The 13,927-nt window shown below is 42.4% G+C and overlaps 1 protein-coding gene across 7 annotated transcripts in view; it reads right to left on the bottom strand.

The window, feature by feature from the left end:
- lama2 (laminin, alpha 2) overlaps positions 1-13,927 on the bottom strand; it is a 378,441-nt gene that overhangs the window by 95,908 nt on the left and 268,606 nt on the right. For 4 of the 7 annotated variants that reach the window (XM_067984559.1, XM_067984558.1, XM_067984564.1 and 1 more), the window contains 3 exons: positions 9,817-9,941; positions 7,521-7,607; positions 3,523-3,716 (listed from right to left, as the gene is read on the bottom strand). In XM_067984559.1, coding sequence (XP_067840660.1) covers positions 3,523-3,716; positions 7,521-7,607; positions 9,817-9,941 — 406 coding nt within the window. The remainder of the gene's footprint in view (positions 1-3,522; positions 3,717-7,520; positions 7,608-9,816; positions 9,942-13,927) is intronic. The other 3 variants (XM_067984560.1, XM_067984565.1, XM_067984562.1) reach the window with 1 other exon arrangement.

Genomic DNA, 13,927 nt, shown 5'->3' on the forward strand with positions numbered 1-13,927 from the left:
AGCATTTGATCGAGTGTCGCATCAAGGAGCCCTAGTAAAATTGAAGTCAATGAGAATCGGGGGAAAACTCTCCAGTGGCTGGAATCATACCGAGCACAAAGGATGATGGGAGTGGTTGTTGGAGGCCAATCATCTCAGCCCCAGGACATTGCTGCAGGAGATCCTCAGGGCAGTGTCCTAGGCCCAACCATCTTCAGCTGCTTCATCAATGACCTTCCCTCCATCATAAGGTCAGAAAAGGGGATGTTCGCTGATGATTGCACAGTGTTCACCTCTATTCACAATTCCGCAGATAATGAAGCAGTCCGTGCCCGCATGTAGCAAGACCTGGACAACATCCAGGCTAACCACCTCCCCTTGACATTCAACTGCATTACCATCGCCGAATCCCCCACCATCAACATCCTGGGGGTCACCATTGACCAGAAACTTAACTGGACCAGCCATATAAATACTGTGGCTACAAGAGCAGGTCAGTGGCTGGATATTCTGCAGCGAGCGACTCACCTCCTGACTCCCCAAAGCCTTTTCACCATCTAAAAGGCACAAGTCAGGAGTGTGATGGAATACTCTCCACTTGCCTGGATGAGTGCAGCTCCAACAACACTCAAGAAGCTTCATACCATCCAGAACAAAGCAGCCCGCTTGATTGGCACGTCATCCACCATCTTAAATATTCACTCCCTCTATCACCGGTGCACCATGGCTGCAGTGTGTACCATCTACAAGATGCACTGCAGCAACTTGCCAAGGCTTCTTCGACAACACCTCCCAAACCCGCGACCTCTACCATCAAGAAAGAGAAGGGCAGCAGGTGCATGGGAACACCACCACCTGCACTTTCCCCTCAAAGTCACACACCATCCTGACTTGGAACTATATCACCGTTCCTTCATCATCGCTGGGTCAAAATCCTGGAACTCCCTTCCTAACAGCACTGTGGGAGAACCTTCGCCACACGGACTGCAGCGGTTCAAGAAGGCAGCTCACCTCCACCTTCTTAAGGGCAATTAGGAATGGGCAATAAATGCTGGCCTTGCCAGTAACGCCCACATCCCATGAATGAATAAAAATTAATTGACATTCCCCTGACTGCTATTTTAACAGAGGTATTTACCACAGTTTAAAACTGTGCTTTTTAAGGGAATGTATCATTAATAAGGCTTTCCATAAATTCAAAGGGAAGTTAACTACAGGTTATTGCCTCTGGTTAAATAATGGACAGAGTAATGCATACCAACGTGTTAAGCATTTATCAACTAAAATCATAAACAGTAATTTCCAATCTCAAATCTTCAAGACTTATCAAGGCAGAAATCGCTCCCAAAATAATGGAGGGGCTCGACAGCGCTCTCCGGTGTTAGTGATGAATTGAAGGAGCATGTTCCGGCGTTCGCACATGCACAGTGAAACAGAGAAATCCGGAACTTGCTCCTTGTGGTTCGCTGGCGATATGTCAGCTTCGAATTAAAGGGACATCGCACGCTGCAATCAGGGAAATCATTTAAAAAGTGCAAACTTGCTTATCTGCCCAGCTGGATAGTAACAATTATGCCACCAAACAGAAACGCTTAAAAATACCAGGTCCAAACTAAGTTTTAACAGTACGATAAGTCTTAATGACTGCCAAACAACTAAAAATTAACTTTTAAAAATGTGGAGTCTCATATTACTCCTTATTTTAGTAGTTTTTGGCCATTAAAACTTTTTTTTAAATTAAAAATTAATTTATTTTTATTTTTCCCTTCTGATTCTTCTATTTAATTCAATTATTTCTTTGGCTTTTTATTAAAAAACATTAAAATTTTTATTTACAATTACATCCAGAATACTAACTTTAAATGAATGAAGTCTGCTTGCCTGCTTGAGCAATGCAGCCTGAATCTGTGGGCATGACTTCTCTTCCTGACAGATTTTGTGGGCGTGTCTTCTCCTCTCACAGACTTTTTCAGCAGCAGCAACTCACGCTGCTCAGAGGCTGAGTTGATGGCGCACAATTTTTTTAAAGTTCAAATTCAATCAATTCGACGCCACAGAACCCACAGTAAGTAATTTTGTTAATTTAATTCGCAGTGAGCTTTGCGCGATTTCTGGCCATGGCCACTAAGCTTTATGGCTGGTTTTCTTTTCAACCTTTGTAGTTCTGTCTGTACAGGCCTCAGCCTTTCACCTAGGTTTCTCAAGAAAAAAAATCCTTGCAATGATTTTAAAAATACTTTTTGCCTACCTCACAATTAACTAACTCAGCTTCATAGCTATCTATAGTCTTATTTAACTCCTTAAAATGCAATTTGTGGGTAGTAGCAATGATGGTAGCAGGCAAATTAAGTCCACTGAAATTTAACAATAAATATTACTGTAAATGATTTCAACAGTTTCAGTATTAAATCATATAAGACTGAGATTAGTGGTCATTTGTATAGAACTCTAAAAAAAAATCAGCCACCTTTATTTGTTACACAGAATAGAAGTGAAATTAAGATCTTTTTAAAAGCTGACACTATCCATTCTTAATGAAGGTCTATGAATCTGCAACTATTTCCATTTTTGGTAGAACTTTCTGACGATATAGAGAATTCAATCATTAGCCTGCCGAAAGCCAGAGAAGTAGAAATCCATGAAGTAACAAGGATTAAATCCATACAATTTTCTCAGTCGAGAATTGCACTAAATGAACAAGACTATCAATGTAACAAAGCAGCGGCAAAACTGACTCTATAACAGTAGGCTGGAAAGACTGTTGCAGATCTGCTTAAAAAAGCAGATTACTGGGTATAATAAGTTTCTTATTAGAAATATACCAGCATTAAACTCAACATCTTGGCTTGATTAAGAAAGTATGCAAAATTGTCACACTTAAAATTACTGGATTATTCTAAGGCCTGAAGAATTGCATTTTGATATAAATGATTTCAACAGCATCAGTACTAAACCATCAAAGACTGAGGTTAGAGGCTATTTGGATAGAATGCTGCAAAATCAGCTACCTTTATGTGTTGCTTAAACTTGCCTAAACTGATGAGTCAATAATTGTATGGATTATAAAGTCCAGCCATCCGAGACTCTCATGTTGGAGAAAATGTTCTCCATCATGACATTCAGGGCTCGACAGGGTAGATGCAAGAGGATGTTTCCCCTGGCTGGGGAATCTATGTCCAGGGGTCACAGTCTCAGAATAAGGGATAGGCCATTTAGGACTGAGATGACGAGAAATTTCTTCACTCAGAGGGTGGTGAATCTTTGGAATTCTCTACCCCAGAGGGCTGTGGAGGCTCAGTCATTGAGTACATTCAAAACAGAGATCGATAGATTTCTAGATATTAGAGGCATCAAAGGATATGGAGACAGTGAAGGAAAATGGCGTTAAGGTAGAAGATCAGCCACGATCATGTTGAATGGCAGAGCAGGCTCGAGGGGCTGGATAGCCTCCTCCTGCTCCTATTTCTTATGTTATTATGTTCTGATGTACATGGAGACAAGTCAGCACACAATTGTAATAATGTTTGATATTAGGATACGTACAGATACATTCCGTGCCCTCACGAACATGCCACTCCATGCATCTATCACAGGTCCAGCCCTTCATTCCTGGTTTGCAATTACACTGACCAGTGACTTTGTCACATGGTACAGGTAACGAACCAATAGAATCACACTCACATTCGACACAAGAGCTTCCTTCAATTCTTGGATTACCATAGTAACCAGGTGCACACCTAAAAATAACAAAATCATTATTTGAAAACAGTAATATTCAAATACATTGCTAAACATAAACTGTAAAATCAGTGAGTTGAATTCCTAGAAATTCTGGGAGAAGCCTTTAGGGGCCTGTCAGTGCGAACAGCACGGTGTGCGGACAACACAGTGTGAGCTGCTGAGAGTTTGGTACGTGTGGGAGTTTAAGGGTTAATCTCTTTAAATCTAGTGCATATTGCTTCAACCATTTAAATTCAATTTTAAAGTTTCTGTCAGGCTTCAGCAGAGAGAGCTGCTGCAGCAAGTTAATTGGTTAGCGAGATTAAACTGGTACTTGAAGGTGGGGCAGGCCTGACTCATCTGAGTCACAAACTGTAGAAATACAGGGGCCTGTCAGTGCGAACAACACAGTGTGAGCTGCTGAGAGTTTGGTACGTGTGGGAGTTCGGTGCAGTGGGGGAAGGAGGTGCTGCTTTGCCTTGCTTTTCCGAACTTTTTCCGCAGAGCGGCAGTGGACCTGAGAGTAGAAGACTGAGATTGGGGAATAAAAGCAGCAGTATATAGGCCTCCTAATAGTTGCAACTCTGCTGGATGAAGTATTAATCAGGAAATAGTCGGGGCATGTAATAAGGGAACAGCTATAATTATGGGGGATTTTAACTATCATATTAACTGGACAAATCAAATTGGGCAGGGCAGCCTTGAGGAAGAGTTTATTGAGTGTATTAGGGATGGATTTCTTGAGCAGTATGTAACTGATCCTACAAGGGGGAAAGCAACCTTGGACCTGGTCTTGTGTAATAAGCCAGGATTAATTAATAATGTCCTAGTTAAGGATCCCCTTGGAATGAGTGACCATAACATGGTTACATTCCATATCCAATTAGAGGGTGACAAGGTTGGTTCTCAAACAAGCGTACTGAGCTTGAATAAAGGAGACTATGATGGTATGAGAGCGGAATTGATTAAAGTGGACTGGGAAAATAGATTAAAGGGTAAGACGGTACATGAACAGTGGTGTTCATTCAAGGAGTTATTTTACAACTTTCAAAAAATATATATTTCACTGAGGAAAAAAGGGTGTAAAAGAAATGACAGCCTTCCGTGGCTAAGTAAAGAAATTAAGGATAGTATCCGACTAAAAACAAGGACATATAAGGTAGCCAAACTTAGTGGGAGGATAGAAGATTGGGAAGTCTTCAAAAGACAGCGAAAAGTAACTAAAGGATTGATTAAGAAAGGGAAGATAGATTATGAAAATAAATTAGCAAAAAATATAAAAACAGATAGCAAGAGTTTCTATAGTTATATAAAAAGAAAAAGGGTGGCTAAGGCAAACGTAGGTCCCTTAGAGGATGAGACCGGGAAGTTAATGGTGGGAAACATGGAGATGGCAAAAATGCTGAACAAATATTTTGTTTCAGTCTTTACGGTAGAGGACACTAAGAATATCCCAACACTGGACAAACAGGGGACTCGAGGGGGGAGGAGCTAAATATGATTAAAATCACTAAGGAATTGGTACTCAGTAAATTAATGGGACTCAAGGCGGATAAATCCCCTGGACCTGATGGCTTACACCCCAGGGTCTTGAGGGAAGTGGCAGTAGGGATTGTGGATGCTTTGGTAATAATTTTCCAAAATTCTCTGGACTCGGCAAAGGTCCCGGCAGATTGGAAAACTGCCAATGTAACACCCTTATTTAAAAAGGGTGGTAGGCAGAAGGCTGGAAATTATAGACCAGTTAGCCTAACATCTGTGGTGGGTAAAATTTTGGAGTCTATTATTAAGGAGACAGTAGCAGAACATTTGGATAAACATAATTTAATAGGACAAAGTCAGCATGGCTTTACGAAGGGGAAGTCATGTCTGACAAATTTGCTTGAGTTCTTTGAGGACATAACGTACAGGGTGGATAAAGGGGAACCAGTGGACGTAGTGTATTTAGACTTCCAGAAGGCATTCGACAAGGTGCCACATAAAAGATTATTGCTCAAGATAAAGAATCACTGGATTGGGGGTAATATTCTGGCATGGGTGGAGGATTGGTCATCTAACAGGAAGCAGAGAGTTGGGATAAATGGTTCATTCTCGGACTGGCAACCAGTAACCAGTGGTGTTCTGCAGGGGTCGGTGCTGGGTCCCCAACTCTTTACAATCTATATTAACGATTTGGAGGAGGGGACCGAGTGTAACTTATCAAAGTTTGCAGATGATACAAAGATGGGAGGGAAAGTAGAGAGTGAGGAGGACATAAAAAACCTACAAGGGGATATAGACAGGCTGGGTGAGTGGGTGGAGATTTGGCAGATGCAATACAATATTGGAAAATGTGAGGTTATGCACTTTGGCAGGAAAAATCAGAGAGCAAGTTATTATCTTAATGGCGAGAAACTGGAAAGTACTGCAGTACAAAGGGATCTGGGGGTCCTCGTGCAAGAAAATCAAAAAGTTAGTATGCAGGTGCAGCAGGTGATCAAGAAGGCCAACGGAATGTTGGCTTTTATTGCTCGGGGGATAGAATATAAAAACAGGGAGGTATTGCTGCAGTTATATAAGGTATTGGTGAGACCGCACCTGGAATACTGCATACAGTTTTGGTCTCCATACTTAAGAAAAGACATACTTGCTCTCGAGGCAGTACAAAGAAGGTTCACTCGGTTAATCCCGGGGATGATGGGGTGGACATATGAGGAAAGGTTGAGTAGATTGGGACTGTACTCATTGGAGTTCAGAAGAATGAGAGGCGATCTTATTGAAACATATAAGATTGTGAAGGGGCTTGATCGGGTGGATGCGGTGAGGATGTTCCCAAGAATGGGTGAAACTAGAACGAGGGGGCATAATCTTAGAATAAGGGGCTGCTCTTTCAAAACTGAGATGAGGAGAAACTTCTTCACTCAGAGGGTAGTAGGTCTGTGGAATGTGCTGCCCCAGGAAGCTGTGGAAGCTACATCATTAAATACATTTAAAACAGAAATAGACAGTTTCCTAGAAGTAATGGGAATTAGGGGTTACGGGGAGCGGGCAGGAAATTGGACATGAATTTAGATTTGAGGTTAGGATCAGATCAGCCATGATCTTATTGAATGGCGGAGCAGGCTCGAGGGGCCGATTGGCCTACTCCTGCTCCTATTTCTTATGTTCTTATGGATCAGGGAAATTTCACTCACCCCGTGGATATGTCTCTGATCCAGTCCTATATCCTGGGATCAGAGGCATTTACATATTGCACGCAACCACCCCACCATTTCTAGTGCCAAAAAGTGCCTGCTCAGGTACCTGCAGGCCCACTTACGCCTTGCCGCAGCGTAAGTGGGGCCTGCATTCCCAACCCAACAAGTTAAAAAAAATCCATCACTGTGTTGCCGCTTTCCCATTGGGCAGGTTTCCCAAAAACAAATGATCGTTCTGCGATTGAATGATTTCAGGAAACCAGTCTTTTACATTTTAAATCCCCAAAGCCCTTAGGAGTACTAGATTAAAGAGATGCACAAATGTCCTTTGCGCGCAGCATTGCTTGGTGCAAATAATGAGAAATAGGTTGTATGACATATTGCCCTCATTTGTATGGCATCACACTATGCCCACCCAATTTCCATCTTGCCCAAACTATGCAACCTTTTTGCCCTCAGGCCCCCAGAATTACATATTGTAATGTTTTAAAAAGGTTTTAAGCATTATAAACTTATAAGAAAATAAGTATAACACCTTGGAATTATTTACTGTGCCATAGTTATTTAACTATATTATTACCAATTATTAACAAATTAATCTTTGGATTATTATATTTCATACAGGTGATCAAAATGGCATTTTACCTTCCACAGTACTGCCCCTCATATCCTTCTTGACATGCATCACAGCGATAAGCATTAAATCCTTCCATAATGCAGGTTGGGCTAAAGCTAAAAATAATTAAATAGAAATGGTCAGCTAAAGCTAAATAGATAACAAATTAATCTGTAGATATTGTGCTTTATACCATAATGCCAAATAAATGTCAGGCTGCATACATATTAACATAATACTAGTATGTGATGTAAGAACCTCTCTTTGCAGGGCTGGGTTGACCTGAGAGGTTAATTGATCACTCTGCAGGAAGAATCTTACCTCTATGATAGTACATCTAAATCTCAACATGGGTCAACATTTAAGCCATCCAGAAAACAAGTGAACCGTTTCATCAGACAAGTTGCATGCCAGCCTGGCAGACTGAAAATTCTGAAGTGGCATTGCCACCAGGATTGCAGAAGATTCCACAGTTCTGCTAAATTTTTGGTCCTCACTGAAGCATTGAGTAACTTTAGAAGACCACAGATAATGAGAAAGTTAAAACACCATAATGCAAAAATAAAGAGATATGATAGTTTTTCCTGCCCCTTGGCCCTAGGGAATGCTCATTTGCCTAGAAACAAAGATCAGTAAAAAGGGGCAGGGATTTCCATGGTTTTCCTGAGGTTAGGGGCAGGGGGAGGCAAAGCTGGGCCTGTGTCTGCAGCAAGCACAGGGACATCACTAAAATTCAGATGAGGTGGGACATGAGGTTCCTGACCTTCTGCCTCATTTTCCTGCTGATAATCAATCATCGTGCAACAAATCTCTAGTGAAGGCTGTCCTGATGGCTTAGTTGGTTAAGCCAGTGATTAGCTAAGCTATGGAAGATAAGCAGATCCTAGGTTCAATCCCTGGTCAATGTTGAGCTACCTGATCTCAAACAGAGCCTCTGTAGGGGCTTATTACCCCTGGGTTAGGGAGGGAAAAAATGGCCAGGGTTTTGGCTGTTGGTGCTATTTAGGGTTTGCTGCTGCAATTGGACAAGTGGACATAGGTGAGGACAGGATCAAACTCAGCCGTGGTGTCCCTTGTGGTCGAACAGCCTGTTGACATTTAGGACAAAATGGGTGGGTTGGCGGCAGCGGGGGGGGGGCAATCAAAATCGCTGTTTTTGGGAGTGGGCAGACATCCTGGCTGGAACCCATACGTTTTTGAATGAGACTCAGGCAAATCTGTGTGCGTACGCACATCAGTCACTCGGAAGCCCCACCCCCACTTAAATCCGGCGGGCCAATAATTAGAGGGCCGATAATCAATGTATCTCATTGGGCAACTTAAGGTTGTTTATTTTTTGTTTATTGGCCACTTAAAAAGATTTTTACGTTACCTGGGCGGCTTTTCCACGGCTTCCGATTCACGCCTGGTAAAACCAGGCAGAAAGGGCCGGATCAATGAAAAACAGACTAAATAAATTAAATAAAATTACATCTCTCATTGTAAAAAAAGTAAATAAACATAGCTTAAAAACGACGCTGCCTTAACCCCCGTCCCCGATGTCTCCACTCTAATCTTTGTTCCCCCCACCCCTCCCTATCCTAACTGGTGATGAGGTCTCTCTCTCTCTCTCTTTCTCCGCCCACCTTCCCCCCTTCTCGGATGTGCAGTTTCTGTCGGCAGCCAGTCTGTCAATCAGGCTGGCTGCCAGGCACGAAACCTAGCAATTGCGACCCGTCTACTTCCCTTCCGGGTTTCGCACCCGCAAATCACTCCCCAACCCCACCCCGGACTCTTCCTAACAGCATATTAAAATCCTGCCCTTACTATCTAGGAGCAAAAGTGAAGGCAGATCATTTGGGAGAGGTATTGGAGGGTGACCAGCATGTATGAAATGCATGACAGCAAAAAATCACCACCTTGAGAAAAAAAGGGGGTGGAGGAAAATAGGCAAAAAGAAACTATCAACATACTTGCAAAATGTGAACATTTCAAGAGTTTTGGGTAAGAAAAAGATTTTTAAAAAGTGGTGAGAATGGCTTCTGAAATGACCCCTAGGTCACAGAATAATCTGGATGAGTACTGTTCCGATATTTTATGTTCATAATTCTACGGGTTCTTAAATTGAAGATTCGCATGGACTTTCCACAGATGTTCTCCAACAGGAGAATGGTGGAACCCCCAGAGAAATGGTGTAATGGCTAAAAACAGCTGCTTGTCTGGGTGTTCTGCTGATCTCCTAAAGTTATGGCAAATGATCATGAGAACCCCACAAAAATTCAGGTCCATTTTTTAAAAAACTGATGTTGCCATTCGCAGCGAAAAATTGGAATGCTAGAATCTTACTTGTTGCTGGAAATTTGAAGAGGACAAGCACAAGGACGACAGTCATTTGGAGATCCTCTTACTATCCCATAGTACCCAGGAGCACACACTTCACAATGCCCACCAGCTGTGTTGTCATGACAATTCTAGGGGAAGAAAGTAGTTTTTAGCAAAGATTTATGAATGCATTATAAACTGCATCAGTTGTTATTTACAAATCTAGGCAGTTCAAGTCAGGAACTGTTCGCATATCATTTTCAATCAAAAAGGCAATACTTGGGAAAGCATGTTACCCTGATACTTTGAACAAATATGCCCAAGCAGTTCACAGGAAAATGCTGTGAAGCCATTTGAGGAAGTTTCTTTTGACTGACATTCTGAGATGGAAAAATCCTGAATTGCTCAGAGCAGCCAAAACCAAGGCTGTATTCTTATTAGCTCAGCATATAACATTTTTCCTGTCCATAATCATGTTACATACTCAATGATTTATTGCTTTGTAGAGAAGGATTGTTAGCAGCCAAGTACTCAAAATCTAACTTCAAAAGCTACAGAGACAACAAGAACTTGCATTTATTTTGTGCCTTTAGTATAGTAAAACATTCCAAGGCGCTTCACAGGAGCATTAGCAAACAAAATTTGACACCGAGCCACATAAGGAGATATTAGGTCAGGTGACCAAAAGCTCGGTCAAAGAGCAAGATTTTAAGGAGGAGAGAGAGGTAGAGAGGTGGAGAGGTTTAGGGAGAGAATTCCAGAGCTTAGGGGCTAAGCAGCTGAAGGCATGGCCGCCAATGGTAGAGCGATTAAAATTGGGGATGAGCAACAGGCAAGAATTGGAGGAGCATAGAGATCTCGGAGGGTTGTCGGGCTGGAGGAGGTTACAGAGATAGGGAGGGGTGAGGCCATGGAGGGATTTATGAAAAAGGATGAGAATTTTAAAATCGAGGCATTCCTGGACCAGTAGCCAATGTAGGTCAGTGAGCATATGGGTATTGGGTAAACGGGACTTGGCGCGAGTTAGGATATGGGCAGAGTTTTGGATGAGCTCAAGTTTATGGAGGGTGGAAGATGGGAGGCCAGCCAGGAGAGCAATGGAATAGTCAAGTCTAGAGGTATCAAAGGCATGGATGAGGGTTTCAGCAGCAGATGAGCTGAGGCGGGGTTGGAGGTTGGTGGCATTGTAAGCAGTGTAGATGGAAACATAAAATTACAAAGGGATATTAGGTGAATGGGCAAAAATGTGGCAGATGGAATTCAATGTAGACAAATGTGAGGTCATCCACTTTGGATCAAAAAAGGATAGGACAGGGTACTTTCCAAATGGTAAAAAGTTAAAAACTGTGGATGTCCAAAGGGACTTAGGGGTTCAGGTACATAGATCATTGAAGTGTCATGAACAGGTGCAGAAAATAAACAATAAGGCTAATGGAATGCTGGCCTTTATATCTAGAGGACTAGAGCACAAGGGGGCAGAAGTAAGCTGCAGCTATACAAAACCCTGGTTAGACCGCACCTGAAGTACTGTGAGCAGTTCTGGGCACCGCACCTTCGGAAGGACATATTGGCCTTGGAGGGAGTGCAGCGTAGGTTTACTAGAATGATACCCGGACTTCAACGGTTAAGTTACGAGGAGAGATTACACAAATTGGGGTTGTATTCTCTAGAGTTTCGAAGGTTATGGGGTGATCTGATCAAAGTTTATAAGATATTAAGGGGAACGGATAGGGTGGATAGAGAGAAACTATTTCCACTGGTTGGGGATTCTAGAAGTAGGGGGCACAGTCTAAAAATTAGAGCCAGACCTTTCAGGAGTGAGATTAGAAAACATTTCTACACACAAAGGGTGGTAGAAGTTTGGGACTCTCTTCCGCAAACGGCAATTGATACTAGCTCAATTGCTAAATTTAAATGTGAGATAGATGGCTTTTTGGCAACCAAAGGTATTAAGGGATATGGGCCAAAGGCAGGTATATGGAGTTAGATCACAGATCAGCCATGATCTTATCAAATGGCGGAGCAGGCACGAGGGGCTGAACGGCCTACTCCTGTTCCTATGTCCCTATGAGATGGGTAAATTTTTGAAAAATTACTGTTTTGAAATCAAAGCTATGTGATCTTTCATTTGAGCACTGTTGTAGGAAAGGCTGAGCTGTACTTTAAGGACAGTCATTCATCCTTCTGGAAAAATAGCATTTTCCATTGTTGAAAAATTGCTTTCTGTATAAAGAGTAATGATTGTTGGTTAGAAAAGATGTATTAGATGTAATTTCTCTGTTGACAGTGTACCAATAACCTCTTCCCGCAGGAAGATTATTCACATTATTCTTCAAACCCAACATCTGGTTCTTTGCTAGGGCCGCTTATTTTCATCTCTGGAAAATTGCGCACCTACTTCCCTACTTCACCCACCACTGGAATGCTCATCCATGCCTTCATCAACTCAAAGCTTAATTTCTTCAACAATCTCTTCACTGGTCCCCCAAGTCCTATCTTACATAATGTTCAACTCACCCGAAAATCCACACTCCACCCGGTTCTGCAAAGTCCTGCACACCAATGTCTTGCCAACCTTCACCGGCTCCCTGTCTTCCAATACATCTACTTCAAAATCCTTGTCCTCATCTTCAAATCCCTCCATGGCCTCACTCCACCCTACCTTTTCAACCTTCTCTAACCCTGCATCCCAGCATGTGCTATTCACTCTTCCAATTCTGGCCTAGGCCCTAAGCTCTGGAATTCCCTCGCTAAACCTCTCTGCCGCTCTATCTCTCTCTCTACCCTTAAGATGCATCTTAAAACCTATCTCTTTGACCATGCTCTTGGTCACCTGTCCTAGTATATCTTTATGTGGCTCGGTTTCAAATTTTGTCTGAAAACGCTCCTGTGAAGCGCCTTGGGATGTTTTACTACGTATTCCATCTGGAGCTGACATGCACCCTCCTGAAGAGCCGCAGTGGAACACTTTCTGCTGCCAAGTGCATTGCACGACAACAAGGATACATGGGTGCCAAGTACCCGTGGGAGAGTGCCGTGACTGAATTTGAGATCTGTAATGAAGATATTTGTGGATTGAAAGAAATTAAAGGTGCTATATAAATACAAGTTGTTATTGTTGGCCTGCTGCACATCCCCCGTTTTCCCTCTGCTCCACTATCAGTGAAAAGTCTTTAGTCGCCATGCCTTGAGACATTTAATTACATGAAAAGTGCTATATAGATATATGTTTTATATTATTTTTTTCCTCCACTTAGGTTTTCTTCAGACCTCACAACATTTTCATGCTGAGAGCTGGCCACAAACAATATACCGGAGCATCAAAAGTGATCCTGAGGTAACTTGGCCTCTACTTATATTTCCCCTTCTCCTGCCTCTTACATCGGATCTCTACACTGTTGACTGTATGACTTACAATTTAAAGAAAAGGAGCAATATAAGTGGCAAAGATGTGGGAATTGAATAAAACATTGTTCTTTTTTAATTTGCTCATGAGATGTAGGTGACGATGGCAAGGCTTGCTTAATTGTCTATCCCTGGACGCCATGAGAAGGCAGTTTCTTTTTGAACTGCTGCATTCCTTACAGTGATAGAGTTCTCCATGATGGTGCTAGGAAGGGAATTGCAGGATTTTGAATCAGTGACAATGAAAGAACCGCAATATATGTCCAAGTCAGGATGTGTGTGATTTGGAGGTGAACTTGGGGAGATGGTGTTCCCATGATATTACAGCTCTTGTCCTTCTCAGTGGTAGAGATCACAGGACTAGGAGCTGCTGTCAAAGTAAGTTTGGTGAGTTGCTGCAACGCATCCTATAGATAGTACATACTGCAGCCACAACGCACCAGTGGAGAGAGGGTGGCTGTTGAGTCCAGTAACAGAGCCGTTGACAAGCAGACTGCCCTGTCCTGAGTGATAGAGATTTTTAAATGTTTTTGCATCTGTTTTTGTGTTTCAGCAGGTGAGTGGTAAGTATTCCATCACACTCCTGATTTGGGCCTCTGCCCTGATGTCATAGCTGCAGTGTTGATATGGTTGGTCCAATTAAGCTTCTGGTTAGTGGTGAGCCCCAAGTTATTAGTAGTGGAGAACTTGGCAATGATAATGCCTTTGAAGGTCAAAGGAGGTAGTAGGG

This window comes from Heptranchias perlo, chromosome 5 (assembly GCF_035084215.1).
Source record: "Heptranchias perlo isolate sHepPer1 chromosome 5, sHepPer1.hap1, whole genome shotgun sequence".
In the NCBI taxonomy this organism is placed as follows: domain Eukaryota; kingdom Metazoa; phylum Chordata; class Chondrichthyes; order Hexanchiformes; family Hexanchidae; genus Heptranchias; species Heptranchias perlo.